The sequence below is a fragment of the Eurosta solidaginis genome, chromosome 5, assembly GCF_040869045.1.
Source record: "Eurosta solidaginis isolate ZX-2024a chromosome 5, ASM4086904v1, whole genome shotgun sequence".
Taxonomy (NCBI): Eukaryota; Metazoa; Arthropoda; class Insecta; order Diptera; family Tephritidae; genus Eurosta; species Eurosta solidaginis.
Window position 1 is genome coordinate 84,577,840 of NC_090323.1, and position 24,528 is coordinate 84,602,367.

The 24,528-nt window shown below is 39.5% G+C and overlaps 2 protein-coding genes across 2 annotated transcripts in view; one reads left to right on the top strand and one right to left on the bottom strand.

The window, feature by feature from the left end:
- The window catches only part of Cubn2 (Cubilin 2), an 864,444-nt gene that overhangs the window by 566,142 nt on the left and 273,774 nt on the right, over window positions 1–24,528 (top strand). The gene's annotated exons all lie outside the window — the stretch shown is intronic.
- On the bottom strand, window positions 9,866–11,743 carry LOC137252769 (diphthine methyltransferase-like). Its single transcript, XM_067788861.1, has 2 exons — window positions 11,515–11,743; window positions 9,866–10,776 (listed from the first exon to the last, which is right to left on the bottom strand). Exons 1-2 carry the CDS (start codon window positions 11,741–11,743, stop codon window positions 9,866–9,868), a joined length of 1,140 nt encoding a protein of 379 aa, XP_067644962.1.

Consider the following 24,528-nt stretch of genomic DNA (forward strand, 5'->3'; position numbering starts at 1 on the left):
AAGTTTGCCACATCGCATAACAAAGTTGTCTTCTTGTGGGCGAATCATGAATCTATACGAATAATAATCCATCGTACTAACTGTTTTTTGTACATCACGACCTATGATGAATACATTATCAGAAAGTTAAAGTCATGTCTTCTTGTTATGAAATAAATACAATACATATTAAATTGAATTCATTTAATTTTACCGGTTCGGGGATCTATCATTCGTATATTGATATGATAGCCGTCGTCACCTTTTCAGTGCAATAATGGATATTGTAATGCATCATAGCTGCGGTGAAGCTCTGAAACACGCCGTAATTCTTCATTTCTTCGATGAAGCACAATATCGCGAGATTGAAACTGGTCTCCAACAATCACAATTGCCACTTCATCAATTGTTGGTGCATTAAATCGTCTCGCATGCTATCCAAAGGGCGTTTTGTCAGCCCTTATAACGATTCTGTGATCATCAGATGGCATACGATGGAGAGCGGTTTTAAACAATCGAATTAATTCATTGTACTGATGTAAGAAGGTTTGAAGTTCAGAAACAATTTGTCGCCTTGCATGCGCAGCAATTGTACAACGCTGATCCAATTCACAATTTGCATCTCCGATAAAATAGATTTGCAAAAATTGATGATCAGCATCAGGATACGGCAATAAGGATCCAGCTCGATGATAAATCAGACCTTGAATCTGTAATATTTCTTTGAAATGTAATTAGATACTGGATACGAATTCTTGAACACATCAAAAAAGTTGCTGCTCAGATCGCAATTTTCATATGCTATTCCGCATTAAGTAATTACCTTAAATGTCGGCATGAAATTGTCTCTTACAATTTTGATCGCACCAAAAAAAGTCATTTGAAATACCGCATTGTATTCTTGAATGTGAGACAAAAAATGCTTAGACGTTTGCGACGTTCCAAATATGAATGAATGAAGTGTATCGGGGGGAGACTCAAATGCTGGTAGTCTCACTTTTCCATTAGCACAACACATGCCAGGCGTTTCACCCTGAAATTTGGCTGCATCACAATATGGACATCTCACCGTCATTCCACCAATATTGGTGTTTAGGCCCAATGCCTAACTTTTATCTGATTGACGGCGCCCCTCCCTAACGTTTTAATAATATTTCCAGCCACCCACACTCACGCCGCATGTGTGTGCATGCATGCACATGCATGCGTTTCATACGCATGCACGTGTGTGTGCGGGTTGTCAGCACCCATGCACGTATATGTGGGGGTTGTTGTGTGTGTGGCTTTTTTCCCCTCCTTAATACCAGAGGACTTTTTTGCGGCTTAGCGGTTGTCCTCAACGGGATAACCGGCCTCTTTCTCGATTAACCGCCAAGCAGTTCACATCGCCCAGGATCATCACCGCCAGCATTTTGTACGGTAAGGTAACATTATACCTATTGTATATTTTTCTTTTCACTTTGGAATTAAACATTATTTTATAACGAGGAATTCCTCTTTTGCGTTCTTCTTTATTTATTCCGAGTGACCCATCCATTCCGAGATCGACCCGTGTGCGCCTACCCACTGCCGGTTTCAGACGCACCCAGGCCGAACATTGGTCCTCCTCACCAGGAACTAAAAGCGCCTTTTATTATACAGTCCACAACACAGCACATTTGCGTACTATCAAATTTGCCAATTTTGCCTACAAAAAATTTATTTGCCGAAGCATATCCCAGCAGAACATAACAAAGAAGTTTGGAAGTTACATATTATACAACACGATATTAGCCGCCGAAAATTGACAAGGAAAAAGTTGGAGTTTATTGTACATAGGTGACCAGAGCCACAGCATATTCGCCAACCACAGCACAGCACAATCAAATTTTCTGGCACAAAAACCAATAAGAAGTAAGTGTTATATTTCTTGCCACTTTTTTTTGAGTGTTATTTTTTTTGCAAAATAAATAAAAAAAAAAAAAAGACCTGTGTAGTGCGCGAAAAAATTAAAATCAAAAAAGAAGTGAAAAAGTGAAGTTATTTAGTGAGCACCAATTTTTTCTTTCCAATTTCAAAAATTAAATCACTTGGTTTATTAATTTTATTTCGATCCTTGTGATTATCTGGTCTATCCCCCCACCAGTGGTAAGGTTTTCCAGACACAACACAAGGAAGAGGTTAACCTAACCTCACTTTCCGCACAATACCGAATAAGTTTGTTGTTGTTTTTTTTGGCACATCACAAACACATTAATTCCAATTAAATTAATTCAGGCGCTCACTTCTTGTAAAAAAATTTATTTCTTTCTTCACTTTTTTCTGGTTATTTTTCGATTTTCATTAGCAATATCGCACGCACTTTGTCATTTGTTCACAATACACTCATTTATCTGTGGACGTGGCGAGTGGCCCCCCCCTTTTGTTGTTGCCGCTGAGACAAAAAGTTTGTACATAATATCGTTTGCTATTTTTCACTGCTGTGACAAAAAGTCCAAAAAATAAACCCTTTTCCGTTGTCGCTACACTGACAAAGTCTGAAATAAAAGTAATAAATATAAAACGTCGAAATTCAAAGTTTTTTAATTCACTGCTGGTCAGGTATCTTAATTCAGGAGACTCTCATTATTTCTAATCGGCAATTTTCTCTTTAATAAACGTAACCAAGACCATGGAAACCTACATCAGACTGGTAGAATTAATCGCAGAGTTTGATACAGATTACAGCCTTATTCCGGAAAGCGACCATAGCAAACAAACCCTTGCGATACAGCAGGAAGAGTTGCGGTCCTTGTGGAAGAAGGTAAAGTCTGCGTTTGATTCGCTACTAGGATCTGAGGAGGTGTCAGGGGATGACGTTATGGCGGTAAGAAAAAAGCAAAAAGCAGCATACGCAATCTACATGCGATGCCTAGCGTCTATATCTGCTGAGGCAGAAAAATACAAGAAAGCGGACAAGAACGTCAACCCTGAGCAAGAACCTCATGCGCATAAAATTCGCCTCCCTGCTTGCGACACGGAAGTTTTTAAAGGGGATTATCTGTCTTGGCCAACTTTTCGCGACCTTTTCACGGCAATTTATATAAACAATTCCAGCTTGAAAGGGGTGGAAAATTTATTCCATCTCAACAACAAAACGCAAGGCGAAGCAAAAGATATCGTTAAAAAATGCCCTCTCACAAATGAAGGTTTCGAGATGGCCTGGAAAAACTTGTGTGAAAGATACGAAAACAAACGTATCTTAGTTAACACACAACTACAAATTTTATTTAACTTAAAAAAGGTAGAGAGTGGGTGTGGCAGTTCAATAAAAAAGCTGCAAAATGATATAAATAATTGTATTTCGTCCCTCAAATGCCACAAAATTGACACTTCCAATTGGGATGCAATCCTGACCTATCTATGCTCAACCAAGTTACCAGAGAACGCTGGCTCTTTGGGAGCAAAGTATAGACCATAAAATGAACATATCCAAGTGGGAGGATATGGATAAATTCCTGTCTAATCGGTTTCAAACCCTTGAAACAGTGTCTGGTTTTACAGGGCATGCCACTTCGAAAGTGCAAAAACAAAACGCGTCGCGACAATGGTCAGAAACCCCTACGAAAAGACTTGGTGCTTTTCAAACGAAAGTATCCAAACAAACAATAAAATCAATTTGTAAAATGTGTAAATCCCCTGAACACAGATTACGCAACTGTTCACGCTTTTGCGAGTTAACCCCTCCAGAAAGGATTAAATTCATAAAATCTACAAGTGGTTGTCTGAATTGTCTATCCCCAGTACACACAGTGACCAGATGCACCAGTTCCTACAACTGCAATACGTGCCACTCTCGTCACCATACGCTCCTGCATGCGGATACCCTACAGAAAAACACCACCTACAACCCGCCCCAACACTCCTACGATAATAGGCCCTCTACTTCTAGACAGGCATTAGCGAGACAGGAATCAGAAAAACCAGGTTCAAACGGGAACAAAAATGTGACATCCTGTCATACGAATTCCAGCACAGGTGTGCTATTAGGAACTGCTCGCGTACACATTCGCCATAATGGTACCGACTTCTCCGCACGGGCATTAATTGATTCAGGGTCTGAATGTTCCTTTATAACTGAAAGACTGAAACGCAGAATCAATTTGCCAGCGAGAAAAATGCATGCCCAAGTTTCAGGCATCACAAATGCGGTGTCAGCTCAGGTGAAAGAGGCATCCAAAATTGAATTACGTTCACCAGTGGATGCCTGCTTCAGCCTGACTACACCCGTTCTAGTCCTAGCCAAACTCACTGGGAATCTTCCATCCTGCCATATCAACGCCATGACTATGCAGGCATTCTCAGACTTTGTTTTGGCAGATAAAAGGTTCTACATCAACGAAGACGTAGACCTCATACTTGGAGGAGACACATATCCCCAAATTATACTGAGCGGTCTGAAAAAGAATGTACTAAATACACTTTTGGCCCAAGAGACAGTGTTCGGTTGGATACTAACCGGTCGCATCGAAGCACCGAGTCCAACGAAGAGCATCATGTCATTCTACAACGAGGTTGCGTTAGACAATCAATTAAAAGCTTTCTGGGAGGTAGAAAATGTGCCCAAAAATAAAATGCTTAATGAAGAAGAAAGGTATTGTGAACAATTATTTAAGGACACAACAAAACGTGATGAAAGTGGAAGATATACCGTTTCGCTACCATTCAGGCTGGATTACCCTGAGAATATTAAATTAGAACCGTCCCTAAAGCGCGCATGTTCACAATTCTTCAGAAATGAGGGGCGATTACTGAAAAACCAAGAGTTAGGGTGTTATCCGAATACGAAACGCTTGGACATATGAGAAAAATCAAAAACAACATTCCATCCGACGACTCCGATAGTTATTTCCTGCCCCACCACGCCGTGGTAAAAGCGGAAAGTACCACTACCAAAGTGCGCGTCGTCTTCAACGCGTCAAGTCCGACAGCAAATGGCATTAGTCTAAACGACATACTCCACGCAGGTCCAGTACTCCAAGCAGACTTGCCTATTTTAATTCTACGTTGGAGACTGTACCGCTTTGTCTTTAATAGTGACATAGAAAAGATGTATAGGCAAATTTGGGTGACCGATAATCACGCCAAGTTTCAAAGAATTGTCCATCGAACATCCCCCAACGAACCCATCAGTCTTTACGAACTAAAAACTGTCACCTTTGGTGTAAACTGCGCCCCCTACCTCGCGATACGGTCACTTCTACAATTGGCTGATGATGTAGAAAATACCCACCCAATAGCATCGGGTATATTACGCGAAAGTATGTATGTCGACGACGTTTTATCTGGAGGGCATACAATAGCGTCAACCATCAGAGCAAGAAACGAGATTCGCAAAGCATTACACTCAGCTGGCTTTCCATTGCGCAAGTAGACATCAAATTGTGAGGAAATCCTTCAGGACATCCCCAAAACGGATTTGCTCAGCGAGGACTTCCTAGCGTTTGAAGAGGCTAGCTCGGTGAAGGCACTCGGAATACGATGGAACGCGCACTCAGACATGTTTTACTTTACAGCAGGAGCTTTAGGGAATGGCGAGAATACCACCAAACGCGCAATCCTATCCGCTATAGCCAAACTTTTCGACCCTTTAGGCTGGCTTGCACCAATGGTCATAGTAGCAAAAATACTAATGCAGAACATCTGGTTAGAGGGCACCGGGTGGGATGAACCTGTCTCCCCAACTACCTTAGAACGGTGGGAAAATTTCACCCAACACTATAGCGAAATAGATAACATTAGGATACCGCGGTGGGTAAATTTTTCACCGGAAGACGACATTGAAATCCACGGCTTCTGTGACGCTTCCGAGAAAGCATATGCGGCAGCGATATACATGCGCGTGAAAAGAAACGATCAGGTTTTCATACACTTACTTTTAGCGAAAACCAGAGTAGCTCCAGTGAAAACCATCTCGCTACCACGTTTAGAACTATGCGGCGCCGTGCTGCTTGCAGAGATCATGGAATCAATATTCAGAAACATTCATCTGGGACCAGCAAAAGTTCACCTCTGGACGGATTCAACCATCGTACTCGCATGGATAAGAAAGCCGCCCTGTTACTGGTCAACCTTCGTCGCACACCGAATCACTAAGATCATCGATATGGTCGGTAGCAAGGACTGGCTTCACGTGGACTCGGAATCTAATCCAGCGGATCTAGGAAGCAGAGGACTACTTGCATCAGAGTTGGTCAACAATTCGTTGTGGTGGCAGGGACCTTCTTGGCTGCAAGAAAACAATTCCCACTGGCCAGCACAAGAGACCGAATACAAAACGTCCGTTGAGGAGAAGAGGGCACAAACATATGCCACGACAAGGGTAGATCATGTAGATATTCTCGACCGTTTTTCAAATTTACCCAGGGCTTTGAAGGTTCTATCCTATGTTAGGAGATTTTATAAACGAACTCACCCAAAAACTAAAGCAATGTTCCACGAAAGGTCGTGTATAATCTCAGCCCATGAGAATAAGGCAACGACTCAAGCATTAATACGAGTCTGCCAGAAACAATTTTACGGGACAGAATATTTAAAATTGAAAAATAGGGAACCTATCGATCGAAAGAGTGAAATACTGTCACTCAACCCATATATCGACAAAGATGATATTATTAGAACAGGGGGGCGTCTAGGGGCTTCAAAGGACATGTCATACAATGAGCGTCATCCGATCATCTTGCCGTACAATTGTAGGCTGTCTCGCCTTACCGTTATGATGGCTCATCATGACTCCCTTCATGGCGAGAACCAGCTCATGCTCCGTCTTATCCGAACCCAATACTGGATACCGAATGTCAAGACCATGATCAGAGCCATCATCCACAATTGCAAAACCTGCATTATTCAACGAAAGCAGGCACAGTCCCAACTTATGGGGACCCTTCCATGCGAACGGACTACTTTTACCCGCGCGTTCACCAATACCGGGGTAGACTTTGCGGGGCCTTTCGACATCAAAAGCGCGGTAGGGGATGTCGACTGTCAAAAGGCTACGTATGCCTTTTCGTCTGTTTTTCCACTAAGGCCATCCACTTAGAAGCCACTAGTGATCTTAGTACCCCAGGTTTCCTCGCGGCTTTTTCGCCTTTTATCGCGAGAAGAGGATGTCCGAAGAACATCTACTCCGACAATGGTACGAACTTTGTCGGAGCTTCCAGATCTCTACGATCGGAATTCAAAGCCTTCCTGGCAGAAAGTCGAGACAAAACAGTCTCCAAGTATAGCCATCAAGCATTAACTTGGCATTTTATTCCCGCTGGCGCTCCACATATGGGCGGCTTGTGGGAGGCGGGAGTGAAGAGCTTCAAAAGCCACTTCAAAAAGATCGCATCTCCCCATAAGTACACCATGGAGGAGTTCCAAACCATTTTGTGCAGGATTGAGGCATGCCTCAACTCGCGCCCACTCAGTCCAGGGTCGAATGGCCCAACGGATCTGGAACCACTAACCCCAGGACATTTCCTAACGGGCAGCCACCTACTGGCTCCGCCAGAACCAGATGCTAGTGAGAGCTCTGCCTCGATGATAAATCGGTGGCAGAAACTCAAAGCCCTCCATCATACTTTCTGCAAGCGATGGAAGGTGGAATATCTATCCGAACTTCAAAAACGAGTGAAGTGGAAGCATCCCAAAGAAAACATACAAGTGGGAGATCTCGCCGTCCTCAAAGAGGACAACTTATCTCCCAACGAATGGAGGTTAGGTAGAGTCGTCAACGTACTCCCCGGCGAAGATAACCGAGTACGTGTAGTCGACCTCATAACCGAGAAGGGTCAAGTCAGACGACCTTTGGTCAAACTGATCCTTCTCCCTACGGAGATCGAGTGTGGGAGGACCACGAGTTCCTCCTAACAATCCGTCCGTTCCTTCACATACCTCCTGTCAGAAAATTCAACCCCAGCTCTCGTTCACCCGGAACGAGGCCAACCAACAACCCTAATGCAGATCCGCATCTGCCACAAAATACTTATTTTCAATTTCCAAAATCAAACCCGAATTCACTCACTCCCCAGAGCGAGGACACCAGAATCCTAACGCAGATCCATGATCTGCCACATAATGCATATGCACTCGTTCAAAGGCACTCGGCTAACAGAATTTATGAAAATTCATCCCATCACCCAAAACCTTTTGTTAAAAAAAAAAAAAAACAAAAAAAAAACAGAATTTCTTCTACTCATAAATTTTGAGTTTCCAATGAAAAAATCGAGAAATTGGCAAAAAAAAAAAAACTTTTGTGAAAGAAGGACTGACAACAAATTATAAAACAAGTTAAAATGCAAACCTAGATGCTTATACATATCATCTACATTAGTAGCAAGTCAAGTTCTAAACTCACCCTCTTTGTTTTCGTTGATTGATAGTTGCGTGCTGTGACTGGATGTGTAACTCGTTCCCCCACCAGATAAGTTCGGTACTTCCTGATCCATAATTTCATCAGGTTCACTGGTTTCATAACGTCCGCAATGAATTGTGGATGCATATAAGCGTCACGTCTTTTATTGTGAAGCACACGACAGCTAAATTTATGGAAAAGGAAATATGAGGTTTTCCATCACACATATTCATTGATATAAATACGGTTCATATCGTCTATGAAAGCTCAAACCACAGATAAAAGTTTTCTACCATAGATGGGCCTTAATAACAAAAAAGTGGAAATAATCCCATAGCCCGGTAGTAAGCCGACAGTCTTGGAGGCGATTTGATATAATCACTTCAAAAACTCAAAGAATACGACAACAGTTGGTCGGAACTTTCACCGACGATATATATTTTAGATTACAAATTCTACTAACCGTAAGCTATTGTACTCTCGGTCAGGTCTACACTCAAGTTCTCTGTACGCTCAAGTTCAAAATCTTGTAATATTAAATAAACTAATAGGCAATAATTTATGTTGTGCTAGGTTTACTATTATTTAAGCGGCCGTTTCTATTAAAGGAATATCCAATACAACTTAATATAAGGCTATGAAAAAAAAAAAAAAATCATTTCTTTGCCGTCAAAGGAAATGTATAGAAAACTTTACCAATCGATTATTTTATCTTTTAAAATGGAATACAAAAGCCTGTGCCAAATAAATCTCATCGCAGGCGTCGGTATTGAGGACATAAATAATATGAATATTGCATTCCCAAATTGGTCATAGTGTGCATAACACTTATGATATTCCAAACGTTTATGTTTGCCACAATCATAGCCAGAACACATTGGTCAATTTCAAAATGCTCTGGTAAATTCCGAGCCATGCACCGTTCCACATTCTGTAGTTGAGTTGCAACTAAAAAATACGCTATGTGCCATAGCACGCAACTCATGAAGACTTGGAACTGCTCCACATGTTACACATATCACATTTGTTGGAGCCAATGGAATTGGTACAAATCTATATGCTAGCATTGCATCTCGTTTCGGCAAATAAACTGGAACATCATTTTGTAATGTAAGTGACGAATTCAATGGTAACAGAAGTAATTCCCGGTCTATGGGATCCAAATCCCACCAACCTTCGGTACCAACCGCAACACTATTACCAACAACGAAACGAACAAAAAGCAAAAGGTGGAAAACTACGTGTCTTCGAAAAAAAAAAAAAATTCTATTAAAACTTAACATTTTCCATCAAAATTAATATATTTTTGGAGTCAATCAGCCTGTTGGCTATGCGTGCTACCAACAACGGCGAAATGCAACTGTTACTTTCATCAATATGTCTGGCGTTGACGAGCGTCGTGATTGGAATAGCTCAACTTATTTCAAATAACTTCTAGTTTTCTTCTTACATAAAAGATTTAACAATCCTAGGACGGAAGGGAATTTTGGTACTTGAGTTTTAACTGACACTGTACAATTTAACATTTGCTTAAAATAATTGTGCGTCCTTTACGTGAGCTACATTTAGTTTATGATCGTAAAACGACCATGTCGCGACGTAGAAATCTTGATTTTCATTGCATTTTATATTGCGGCACCAATCTGCACCATAGTAAATACCTTTATGTGCAAAATATTCGCCAACAATGGTGGGAACAATCAATTCCTCGTTGGAAAGTTGCACGATACTAAAATTATGATACATGCAAGCTGCTAAAATGCGATCACCCTGGAAAGGATCGGCCTGCAAACGCCAAATACCACCGCCAAGATTCAATTGTTCTAGTGGTGCTTTCATTGAGCGCGTATCGAATATGCGTAGATGTTCATCATAAGATCCAGTTAGTAATAAATATTCTCGCATTGAATGACTAAGCAATGAAGTAACGCCGGCATTATGCGATTTGCTTGTGAAAATTCGGGAGGATGATCGTAGATCGTATGCTTGCAGGAGTATATCATCGCCACCGCTGTAAATGCGGTTAATATCCCATTTATAAAAGGCACATGTCCATGCTTCGAAGCCATGTGCTGAGAATGTGTCAACTTTTTTGAGACCCAGCTCTGGTTTGTAATCGATTAGGTTTAAGCCACCTTTCGAATCTGAGATAAGTATTTGAAATTGCTGACTTGTTGAACATCCCAAACGTCGCCAATCCAATGATAATGCTAATATATTATCATAAATAGGATTTAATTCCAAGTTACTTATCATTCTTAATATATCATCTTTCATTTCATATAATTCGACTTGACCAAATGAATTGACAGCTGCCAATAAAGGATTATCCTCAGATTGAGTACGTAACCACTTCATATCGAGAATGGCAGCTGTTTCCATAGGATAAATTTCCTGTAGTTGTTTTGTAGTCGAACAAAATCTATAAAGATATATACGACCTTTTTAAATGCAAAAATATGCTTATTTAGCTATCAAAGTGTGTCTACATGTATACATACAAATATGTATATTCAATATCTACCTACCTACTACAAATTTAAATTTAATTTTTTTTTGAATTCTCAACGCTTTTAAATAGCCAAGCGTGTATGTGATTTGTTTATATTGGAGGCTGGAACTTCCGTCGGTCGCGCATATCAAATCAACAAATTAAATAAAAAGCCTATAACAAAATAGCGACTTTGAAAGAATTTACCAAAACACTACAAAATAAAAAAAAATTCTTTGAATTAAGATATAAGCAGCTGGATATAGCAACAGGAATTTTGAATCAACTACAATCCGTGTGGCAAGTATTTTGGAAGCTCGATTTTTTACTCGAGATTTTTACGTTAGCACCGCCAGTGAACTGGCAAACGCAAAGTTTTCATATTTCTTACGTAAAAACAAACGTCAATTTGATTGCAACAACAATACCGTTAATAACAACAAATTGGACAAACTGCAGAACGATTTAAATTATAGCAACAGTAGTTATAGTAACAGCAACAATAACAACACAAACATTAGTGAAAACAACGGTGGTAACAACAGCAACAACAACAATCCGTGCGCACAACAGCAACACATTTTGGATCGCTTACATTTTTTGCAACAACATTTTCATATACAGCAACAACAACATCATCAACATCAACACCAACATCAGCAGCCTCTGACGGCATCAACGACAACACCAACGCCGCCGCCGCCGCTGCCGCCATCAACCACAACATCCTTAACATTGTTGTGCCAGGAAAACGACAACAACATTGCTGCTGCTTCCAACAACAGCCTCACAAGCCAAATATGATTGGTACCACAAGCCAAATATGATTGGAAATGTGGATGTGGGCACCATTCCACTGAATCGGCAGAATATTCCGTATGGACTGACTTCAAAGTCATGAAGTTAAGCTTTTGCATTGCGTATCCTTTATTTTAATTTACGGTGGGAAATATATATTTTGTTTATTCGAAAGAAGGCTACACATTAATAGAATATACCGGTACTGAACACTTCACTTAAGTTCTCTAGAAATTAACACGCTTTTGTTTTGCTACCCAACGAACAAGAAAATTGTATTCGTGGGACTTGTGGCAAACGGTATAGTTGCCAGCATATTTCCTCTATACTTACGCGTTTAACTCAATCTTATGTTATGATATTCTCATCGATTTTGTAATTATTTTCAATAGCGATAATATTTGTCCATTTGTATATACCTATGTACATTGCTTATGCCTATACGATACTCACTTTTTTCCTGTATCGTGAGTGAGAAATACCGACAAACATGCACCAAAACGTCTAATCACAACAACAATATTCCAAAGTACCAAAGGTACCGCCACAAAATAACCGATCTCGGCAGGTAATCGTTTCCGTAGAACCTTTTAGTTTCATTCAAAAATTTCTCTACTCAAAAATTTATTTCCTGTTTAAGTTCTTCAGAAATTTTTCAACATTGACTGAGTTGGTCAGTATCGCCTCCTAATGTTAGTTGGGTGGGCTCTGCAATTCAATACTTTAAAATTATCGCAGTATACGTTTTCAGTGCGAAAATACTGAAATATTGGTAGAATCTAAGTTTTGGTAGCAGAAGTAGTAGAAAATGAAAAATGGGTCAAAAAGGTCGGTCAAACTACCAATGCGGTAAAGTCCGTGCACTGACTGCCCATATACTTATACCAACGTATGTACATATATATGCCGAGTTAAATGTACATTATGTTAGGGATGCATAAAATGATGCAAACGGGTACCCAAAAACCCGTTTCCGGAAAAATCGGTACCGGAGCCAAATACCCTTCGGGAACCGTGTCGTTTGCTAAACGCCATCAATGAAACGGGACTACAAGCGTACTTGGGAAAGATTGAATAAATAACCCAAAGGTAATACAAAAAGAGAAAAATGATACATTCTACAAATGATTCTCCTCATCCAAAACGAACATTTTTTTTATTTTTTCTTTACATCGCATACAATTTTGCTGTCCAAACATTTTTTTTTTGTGGCTGGCAGGGAAGTTGTTGGGATTTAGCACCAACAACACAAATAACAGCGAATCAAAAGAACCCACGCTATACACTTTCTACCCGGTCCGGCACCAGAATGTGCGAACCGAAAAATCGTAAATGCTCATTTTCTGCAGCACTAGTGTGCCCGTGGCCAACTAAAACGCTACCGGGTGACACAAAATAAACAAAATAAGGCACTAAAGACCCAGGCACATAACGTGCGGGGAAAGAGGCCATGCATAATGCACGCCACATATGAATATTTTTTTTTATGCAGCGACAGATGTTTCCCCTTATGCGGGCGCTAATAAAATTTCCCAAATCCCCAATAATACAACTAGGGACCACTCGCCCCCGCATTTTCGAGAATGACTCGACCCAGTCAAACATATTGCATTTCTTTCAGAAAAATGGGTCGCTTTGCCGCTATGCAACGAAGCGCTGCCAAGAACGTCATGCGTTATACGTCGGAATGCCGCGCTTGTTTTAAGCAACATCCCATACGCCTGTGCCCCATCTTTCGGGCCAAAAAACCCGAGGAGCGTCTTTACTTAGCGATCCGCGGGAGCTTCTGTGGAAATTGCTTGGCTCTAGACCACAGCTCGAATACGTGCCCAAGCCAAGGCCGATGTAAAAAATGCGGCGAAAAACATCACACGATGCTTCACATCTCCTCGATTGATGAAGAGGAACAGCTACTCCACGAAGCCCGCTCCAAACCATGGAGTGTACAAGTTGAGGAGGAGCTGGAATCACCCCGTGAGCGGATTGACGACTCCATCTCGTTATATGCGTCAGATGCTGGAACGGAGACTGGGCCTCTTCGTCCAGCTCGAATCCACCGAACCGGAGCGGAGACTCGGTCTCTTCGCCCGAACACGAAAGGAAGCGGCTCCAGCACAACCCATCTACAGTCCAGCGCCATGTTCGTGACGGCCGAGCGGAGACTCGGTCTCTTCGCCGGCAAACTAAGGACCCTCAACGAAGACAACCACCGCGCGATCGCCGAGCGGAGACAAGGCCTCTTCGCCTGCAACAAAGATATCACACCCATTATCAACCAGGAGATCGCAGTCATGGATCCAACTCGCTGCAGCTCACTACCGTGTCCGCCTTCCGGGCAGGGCTCCTAGCCCCGAATTCAGCTGCCACCGCCACCATGATACCGACGGTAGCGATCACCCCCACCGCGGTCGTGAAAATAGAAGCAGGGGGGCGGCTACACCTCATTCGCGCCTTAATCGACGGATGCTCCCCCACCACAGTGATTGCGGATGAGCTCGCCCAGGAGCTCCAACTTCCTACCAGCAACATTGGCGGGCAAGCAGGATGTCTGCTGCGTATCCGAGGAAGACACGGACAGAACAGAAGGATTGCGACCCATGCTGCGGTCGTAGCCAATTTTCGGCGCACGACACCCACAACCAGCATCGACAGTGCCATCGCAGCCCCTTACGCACATCTTCGTCTGGCGGATCCGCAGTTCTACTCATCCGCCCCGATCCGCCTCGTCCTAGGCACAGATGTATATGCCGAGATAATACTCCCAGGGATTCTGCCCACCACGTTTGCCCCTTTGTTAGCTCAGAGTACCATCTTCGGTTGGGTACTCTCGAGCACAGCGAAGGCCTAACAGCAAAATGTTCGGTAACGACCGAAATACATGAATTTTACACTTTTTCTCCTTTTTATTTTTCATTGAATTTCTGTTGTACACAGTCGCAAGAGGTGTGCATTGTGACTTCGTACAAGTGAAAAATCTTTCTATCCCTCCATTGCCATACCAACGTGTCAAATCATAGCTGACAGGGAGAACGGCTGTCGCGAAGGGTCAGAGAATGGAAGAAAGGTTTATTTTTCTTGTGTTCGCCGTTATTAAATTGAAGTGCCATGAATTGCACATTTGTTTCAAATCAGCTTTTCCTTTAAATTTGTATACAGAAAATCAGACTACATATTAATACTCACTCGCTGCTCACTATTGTGAACGTTTTATCGAAAATTCGCCACTTGTATGAATTCACAATGGAGGTGTGCGTTTTAAAAGCTTGTATCATTACAATAAGTTATTTTTTATTGAATTTTCTTCATACAAAATTCACAAGCATAGAATTTCCAATGAATTTGTAATAAACGGCAAGAAATATGAACACGTATATCTTCTTACTTCTTTTCGCAATCCCAAGCTCTAGGCAAACCTGGCTCACGCCTTACACCATAACGGGAAAATTGGTGAATGACCGAGGCAGCAGCAACCAAGCTCCCACACTGCGCAAACCATTTTGCGTGCCGCCAAGCCGGCGGACTGGCCGGCATTATGTTAAGTTAGATATAATTAATTATAAGTTTTTTATTTTTTTTCTCTTCTTCACGGTCGGTGATCCTTGGCGGACTGTGATGTTGCGTACCGCAAGGGGGGCGGCATGTTTAGGCCCAATGCCTAACTTTTATCTGATTGACGGCGCCCCTCCCTAACGTTGTAATAATATTTCCAGCCACCCACACTCACGCCGCATTTGTGTGCATGCATGCACATGCATGCGTTTCATACGCATGCACGTGTGTGTGCGGGTTGTCAGCATCCATGCACGTATATGTGGGGGTTGTTGTGTGTGTGGCTTTTTTCCCCTCCTTAATACCAGAGGACTTTTTCGCGGCTTAGCGGTTGTCCTCAACGAGATAACCGGCCTCTTTCTCGATTAACCGCCAAGCAGTTCACATCGCCCAGGATCATCACCACCAGCATTTTGTACGGTAAGGTAACATTATACCTATTGTATATTTTTCTTTTCACTTTGGAATTAAACATTATTTTATAACGAGGAATTCCTCTTTTGCGTTCTTCTTTATTTATTCCGAGTGACCCATCCATTCCGAGATCGACCCGTGTGCGCCTACCCACTGCCGGTTTCAGACGCACCCAGGCCGAACATAGGTGTGCAATTTATACTGCCTATGAAACAAAGAAAAAGGCGTTTCAGGTATTAAAATCTGCTTTGCGTTGTGGTAAAACTTTACTATTACATTTTTTTTTAATTGATGCCATCGTGGCGAATAGGATTTTGTAGTGAGCAAAAGTGTTGATATTGTTTCGGTAAGGAAGAAAGTTTTATTGGTAATTCAAGTTCAGTTGCATTATCAGTAAAATGCATTAACTCTATATTAAGAGACGCAAATAACAAGTAATGCGGATTAGCTTGCGTTATCAAAACAAAACTTTGTGTTGTATACATTTTTTTGTGACTGAGTCGAACCAAACCCGAAACAATACCAACCCTGACTGTTACAGATAAAATAGTTAACGTTTCAACTGAACAAGTAAAACAATTTCATTAATTGTACTATAAGTTTAAAGGGTTCATGTTTTATCTGAACAGGTGAATGACTTCGGTAATTTATCCATGAATCTAAAAGCTTACGTTTTACTTGAGCTTGTGAAACAATATTTTTTGAGGGGTAGGATTTACCCCAAGTTTAGTCCTAGTTGCGTTTATAACTAATTTCTTAGTGCATAGTACATATTACTGTCATTATACTATGTGTAACATCGAATTGATGTTCAGTTAAACTCAAAGTAAGTTTAATACAACAACTATTAATTTTGTAAGGGGGCCCCCAATTATCAGAAGTTGTATCCAAAGTGTACAGCCATAAGATAGATTTGTAAAAAAGAAAAGGAGAAAAGGGCATTTGATCAAAGTTCTACAAAAAAAATATTTGTTTTTATTACATATATAGTATATTAGATTATAAAACAACCCGACTATTATTACTTTCAATGAATTTATAAACATAAACACATTCAAAACCCTTATAGTAAGAACAAAAGTAGAAAGCTATGTTAGTAGTAATAATGAGCATTGAATAAAGTTGTTGACAATATGGGAATGCTGACTTCCTTACTTGTTTAGAAGGCACTTAGGGCACACAGGTAAGGGGCCACCGAAATACAGGTGCGTCGGTGGCCATGGTTATTGAGGGTGGGACAAGCACCGGGCGTCGCAACACCACCCGCGGCGCCCCCTATATATATTCGGCCCTTTATGTTTATTTTCCCTTTGGTTATTTTATTTTAATTTCAGCAGTTTTTTTTTGAATTGGGTTTTTAGAGTTAGTAACCGGTCATGTCCGGTTCGGTAATTTTTTTTTGCGCCAGTTTTTTTTGAATTTTTTTTGAATGTTAACGGTCTGTCCGTGACAGCCGGATGTTGTTTTAGTTTGAATTATAAGCGTTTTGAGTCGGTCTCTGCGCTTCTGTCAGTTTGTTTTGAATTCGACAGCTGCTCGTTTTGATAGGCATGATAGGAACTTTTTTCTGTATATGGCGCAGGAACAATAAGGTTGGCAAGGACCCGCCCCAGCCGACAATGACTAGCCACTGTGCACCAACACATCATGCCAACCGCCTTCCTTACTGCTTCTACGGTAAATGCGCTTCCATAACAATAAGTTCTCCAAAGAGCTTCATTAGTGCTAATGTAGCGCCCCATTTGATATTGTGCGATTTCATCAATGCTATTGCTACTCCAAAAACAGCCATATCACCGCCTTTATTCACATATTAGCAAATGTATTTAATCGATTTAACAGAATTACAGTACTCAACATTTATGTGAGCCTGAAATACTTTCGACAATTGTGGAGAATAAGGCACAATCCAACGATTATCAACTTCAACGTCTTGATTGCGTATTTTAATTGTTGTTGTATGGCCATTATCCTCCAGTGACCGACGTCGGTACAACGGGTATCCGTCGGCACCTGTAATAGTATCCGAAGTTAATGCTCTTGGATACCGTTTTGAACATTTTCCATCGATCATGCATGGCGAATTCATATTTATCTGACCGCAAGGGTCATGGATCATATTTTTCGTGACAACTTCAAATAATTCTGGATCACTGATTTCATCTGGAATTTCAGCTGATATAATGATATCAATTTGATCGGGTGTTATTTTACGAACCAGCGATATCAAGATATGCGCGTGCGGCAGCCCTCTCTTTTGCCATTCAATCGAATACATCCAGCAACGCACCTCCCAAAAAGTTCGCAATTTGATAATCAAATCCATCAGTGATCTTACTTTTTGTCGAAATACACGTGCTGTTATATCGTGTCGATCTGTTGGATTCTGACCATCAAAAAAAATTTTTTTTTATGTTAGACCACTGTGGATTGCATGTGAATGTTATGAATAGGTCGGGACGACCATATTTGCGAACGTATGACATTGCATCTTGCGTATATTCGTGCATGTGGCGCGGACTGCCAACATATGTCGATGGTAAAATTGTTAAACGTCCGATATCACTAACGTTGTCATCATTCACTATTGCATCTCGCAAGTGTATGTATTCTTCCGATCGTAAATTTTCGCATACATGTCAACAACGTATTGGTGCAAAAGTTTGCCACATCGCATAACAAAGTTGTCTTCTTGTGGGCGAATCATGAATCTATACGAATAATAATTCATCGTACTAACTGTTTTTTGTACGTCACGACCTATGATGAATACATTATCAGAAAGTTAAAGTCATGTCTTCTTGTTATGAAATAAATACAATACATATTAAATTGAATTCATTTAATTTTACCGGTTCGGGGATCTATCATTCGTATATTGATATGATAGCCGTCGTCACCTTTTCAGTGCAATAATGGATATTGTAATGCATCATAGCTGCGGTGAAGCTCTGAAACACGCCGTAATTCTTCATTTCTTCGATGAAGCACAATATCGCGAGATTGAAACTGGTCTCCAATAATCACAATTGCCACTTCATCAATTGTTGGTGCATTAAATCGTCTCGCATGCTCTCCAAAGGGCGTTTTGTAAGCCCTTATAACGATTCTGTGATCATCAGATGGCATACGATGGAGAGCGGTTTTAAACAATCGAATTAATTCATTGTACTGATGTAAGAAGGTTTGAAGTTCAGAAACAATTTGTCGCCTTGCATGCGCAGCAATTGTACAACGCTGATCCAATTCACAATTTGCATCTCCGATAAAAAAGATTTGCAAAAATTGATGATCAGGCATCAGGATACGGCAATAAGGATCCAGCTCGATGATAAATCAGACCTTGAATCTGTAATATTTCTTTGAAATGTAATTAGATACTGTATACGAATTCTTGAACACATCAAAAAAGTTGCTGCTCAGATCGCAATTTTCATATGATATTCCGCATGAAGTAATTACTTTAAATGTCGGCACGAAATTGTCTCTTACAATTTTGATCGCACCAAAAAAAGTCATTTGAAATACCGCATTGTATTCTTGAATGTGAGACAAAAAATGCTTAGACGTTTGCGACGTTCCAAAAATGAATGAATGAAGTGTATCGGGGGGAGACTCAAATGCTGGTAGTCTCACTTTTCCATTAGCACAACACATGCCAGGCGTTTCACCCTGAAATTTGGCTGCATCACAATATGGACATCTCACCGTCATTCCACCAATATTGGCATGTTCACTATAATCATTTTCGCTATTGTAAGCGAAAGCAGCGTATTCCGTATCTTGCACAGCACGACGTGAAAGTAGTGTTGTTCGTCTCGATGCTGGATTTAATGGATTTGGATCTGTCGATCTATGAAGACGTGCATTTCGTAATTGTTGTACTTGGTTTTGTTGTGAGCGTTCTTCTACACTTTGCGCTCTCCTTTGATTAAATCTATAGGTAGAATTACGCGTACGTCGACCTATAGTTAATCGTCTTATTGGTGGCATTTTGATGCATATGATGAAATTATGGAAAAAATCTTTTTTAACTATGTTTTCTTGCACTGAACACACTTAAAATCACTTTTTAAATTTATAATAGTTGGAGAAATGTAGAGCGTTTTATATCTATGTATATGCCAAATCAATAGGCAAATGAAATTTGGTTTTTATATGGCTTTATTTTGTCGTAACTCTTTGACGATTACAAATTCAATGATCTTACATGCTAAGAAAAAATTCAATTTAGGCAGCAGAATTTATGTTTAGGAATTTTCCATGGAAAATAAGCGATGAGTGCGAAGAGTATATAGGCAAAGTAATATTAGTGCAGGTGAGTGTGCATTATGTTGCTGCAGTGGGAGTGTGAGTGCAGTGGGAGTGGGAGTGAGTGGAAGTGCAGTGCATTGAGGAATATGCGATAATAGCAAAATGATAAAAAAGCGAAATACAAAAGCGAAGACGGTGACATTACGTTGTACAACAAAAGCATGAATGCGTGCGATGAATGGGAGTGTGTGTTTGTATGTATGCAAATTATTAACTTAACGAAGATATGTTGGAAAGGCAGGCGTGAACAATAGTTACCATCAGAAGAAAGTGATTGATAAACATTTGCATCTGGACAGGTTCATCTGTTTAACATTTGTATGCTGTCAATGAAATTAACTTGTAATCGATTTTTTTCGTTACGTCGGACCGAAATGTAAACTTTTTTTTTTATCAAATTTTGAATTTTTTCTAAAAAAAAATCATAACTCAAGAATGGCTAAACCAATTTGGGATTTCAAAATCAACTAACCATCATCTCTCCTTCCTGTATCTTTCCTAAAAATTTCATGGCAATCTGTCGAGCCGTTCTCGAGTTATGGAGTGACAATCAAAATGTACACTTCTTTTATTTTTTTTTTTCAAATTTTGAATTTTTTCTAAAAAAAAATCATAACTCAAGAATGGGTAAACCGATTTGGGATTTCAAAATCAACTAACCATCATCTCTCCTTCCTGTATCTCTCCTAAAAATTTCATGGCAATCTGTCGAGCCGTTATCGAGTTATGGAGTGACAATCAAAATGTACACTTGTTTTATTTTTTTTTTTTTCAAATTTTGAATTTTTTCTAAAAAAAAATCATAACTCAAGAATGGGTAAACCGATTTGGGATTTCAAAATCAACTAACCATCATCTCTCCTTCCTGTATCTTTCCTAAAAATTTCATGGCAATCTGTCGAGCCGTTCTCGAGTTATGGAGTGACAATCAAAATGTACACTTCTTTTTATATATATAGATATAAGACGCTACCAGAATTTTTTGTGCTCCCCAACAGAATATTGTAAACATTTTGCAGAGAGTTAATTTCTTTGCACAAAAAATTAAGCAATCAAAATTTATAACTTTTGTAATACAAGTAAATACTGGCAAATAGAGCTGCCGAAACAGTGAGGTTATGTTGTTGACACCACCTTTGTTATTGCATTGTGTATCATGAATCACAAGACCTTTGCTCGGCTGACAAACTTTTTGACAATTGCAGACACCTTGCTCCCAAATCGAATTGACATTCATTAACTATGTTGTTTCTTTGCAAACTTATGAAAAATATTAGAAGTAGAAATAGGAGGCAAACAATTCACAATTGCCAGATATGTAAGTACTGAACTGCATAATTTCTATGCATTATTTTTCTGATTTTATGGTAAATTTATTAAATATACCAGGATCTACGAGTTTGGTCGAATAAAAGAAACTTTATGAAAACTTCCTTAGTATTTTTCTGATTTTGTGGTAGTATATCCTGGACTAGTGGGGATGAAGAAAAATTGATGAAAACTGCGAAATCGTGCGACTCCGTAAAAGTGCGAAGTCTCATTCAAAATTTAAGTTCATGACTGAACGCAGGGCCAAACATAAGAATTTTTTCTATTTTGATGCTTTGCTGAGTATCACCGTATATCAGCTGCGAGTTCGAACTCGCCCGTTCTTAAAGTAGTTTTAAAAAATGTTTAATCTCAGGATTTGTTTTGAAAGCGCCCTATCTCAGAATAAGGTTGAACAACGTCCGGTCTCAGAATTTTTTTATGACCTCATTTCTCATTTAAATTTCTCAGATAGGGTGGTTTAAAAACATTTTGCGATATAGCGTGTATCGAATAAAATTCTTAACTATTATAAATTCTTGAAAAATTACAAAAGGAATATAACTCTATATCATTTCACAAAATATTTAGTAAAAAAAAATCTGTTGGCATTTACAAAATTACTATCAATGCTGCTATATGTACTTCCTAAGCAACTTTTCTGCGACAATTTTCGCTGGAGGAGATTGAACTATCCCCCCTTTATCTTGCTTGGCAAAAGCAACCAGATTTTAAATTTTGGGAGTGTCAAGGCTCTGCTGACATAATAGGACAAACCTCTAGTGATTGATGTTATGCAATATAATATTTAAAATTCCATCTCAGAACAAAAGGAAATCAAAAAATAAGCAAAGTACAATATTCAAATTTGTTTTTGTTTAAGGAAGTTGAGATTTTTTCATTGCGGAAAAATGTCAATAATGTTAGAAACGGTTATGAACAGTGCTGCTCAACATTTTTTATATGGAAGTGCAAATTACAATACATGTACAAAATTGTATGTGCACTGAAATTTTTTTTGTATTAAAAAAACCTAATTTTAAAAAATGTTAATTGCTTGAGGGCTGGAAAAGTTGAAGATTTGGTTTCACGTTACAAAATGTTTGCATAAAATATTACGTAAATAGTTATATCATCAACATACAACAGCCAATAAATTTAATTCTGAAAGTTGCGAAAAATTACATTGACCTATAGCCTCAGTTTTTGTAGGGATATTTGGTTTTCAATAATCATACTTAAAGTGAATGTGAAGATTTCCGCGAATGTTGCAATGGAAATTGAGTTTGATAATTTTCGAAATGCTTAATTAGAGGGCTCCGCTCGGTTTGTTTTAAATTTGTGCTAAAATTTACATATATTAGCAACAGAGATTACTGAGATGCTGAAATAACATCTGAATTTAATAAAATGTTTAACATGTAAAAGAGAGGCATGGTTGCTTAATGGTTCCCCCCAATTTCAGTCAAAAAATGTCTCATAACCACGAAAAATAATATACCGAAATAAAATAGAGTATCACAAAAACTGCCTCGTAAGAGAATCTCTAGTTCAAAACAAGTGCACTCTGAACCACTAATATGTAGTTCGTCATCTATCTCTTTCACATGCTTTATACTGGCGAATTTAACATTGCTGTGGAAATTGTCCCCACAACTATATACAAATCTCCACTTTAGAAATAGTTCCTTATTGGCACTTTTTGGATAGTTACGAACTAGTGTAAAATTTTAAAGCTGATATCTAGTTCATTCTTGGTAATATTTCGTTGGCTCCGAACCGGAGCGAAATTCTACATGTTGCTTCTAATATGATATCGCCTTTTCCCATAGTTCCGGACTGGTGAAATAGTGTTGAAAAAGTGTAGATCGTTAAAGCTGGTAGCAGTTTTTTTTGTCGGTGGCCTATTTTTATTCTCAGTTGAGCAGAGCTCACAGAGTATATTAACTTTGATTGGATAACGGTTGGTTGTACAGGTATAAAGGAATCGAGGTAGATATAGACTTCCATATATCAAAATCATCAGGATCGAAAAAAAATTTGATTAAACCATGCCCGTCCGTCCGTCTGTCCGTTAACACGATAACTTGAGTAAATTTTCAGGTATCTTGATGAAATTTGGTATGTAGGTTCCTGAGCACTCGTCTCAGATCGCAATTTAAAATGAACAATATCGGACTATAACCACGCCCACTTTTTCGATATCGAATATTTCGAAAAACCGAAAAAGTGCGATAATTCATTACCAAAGACGGATAAAGCGATGAAACTTTGTAGGTGAGTTGAACTGGGGACGCAGAATAGAAAATTAGTAAAATTTTGGACAATGGGCGTGGCACCGCCCACTTTTAAAAGAAGGTAATTTAAAAGTTTTGCAAGCTGTAATTTGGCAGTCTTTGAAGATATCATGATGAAATTTGGCAGGAACGTTACTCCTATTACTATATGTATGCTTAATAAAAATTATCAAAATAGGAGAACGACCACGCCCACTTTTGAAAAAAAAAATATTTTTAAAGTCAAATTTTAACAAAAAATTTAATATCTTTACAGTATATAAGTAAATTATGTCAACATTCAACTCCAGTAATGATATGGTGCAAACAAATGCAAAAAAAAAGAAAATTTAAAAATGGGCGTGGCTCCGCCCTTTTTCATTTAATTTGTCTAGGATACTTTTAATGCCATAAGTCCAACAAAAATTTACCAATCCTTGTGAAATTTGGTAGGGGCTTAGATAACTTATTTCTGTGAAAAAGGGCGAAATCGATTGAAGCCACGCCCAGTTTTTATACACAATCGACCGTCTGTCCTTCCGCTCGGCCGTTAATACGATAACTTGAGCAAAAATCGATATATCTTTACTAAACTCAGTTCACGTACTTATCTGAACTCACTTTGTATTGGTATAAAAAATGGCCGAAATCCGACTATGACCACGCCCACTTTTTCGATATCGAAAATTACCTAAAACACAAAAAAAAATACCATAATTCTATACCATTTAGAAAAAAACTTTGTATAATGGGTGTGACAGCTACCATATTAAGTAGAATGAAATGAAAAAGTTCTGCAGGGCGAAATAAAAAAAACCCTTGAAATCTTGGCAAGAATACTGTTCGTGGCATTATATATATAAATAAATTAGCGGTATCCAACAGATGATGTTCTGGGTCACCCTGGTCCACATTTTGGCTAATATGTGGAAAACGCCCTCACATATACAACTACCACCACTTCCTTTTAAAAGCCTCATTAATACCTTTAATTTGATACCCATATCGTACAAACACATTCTAGAGTCACCCCTGGTCCACCT

Excerpts from the sequence above, each read along its gene's own strand:
- LOC137252769 (XM_067788861.1), bottom strand. The coding sequence starts at position 11,743 with ATGCAAAAGCTTAACTTCATGACTTTGAAGTCAGTCCATACGGAATAT. Across the intron at positions 10,777-11,514 it reads CAGCGGCGGCGGCGGCGTTG|GTCGTATATATCTTTATAGA; the intron begins GTGTTGTCGTTG and ends GCATTTAAAAAG.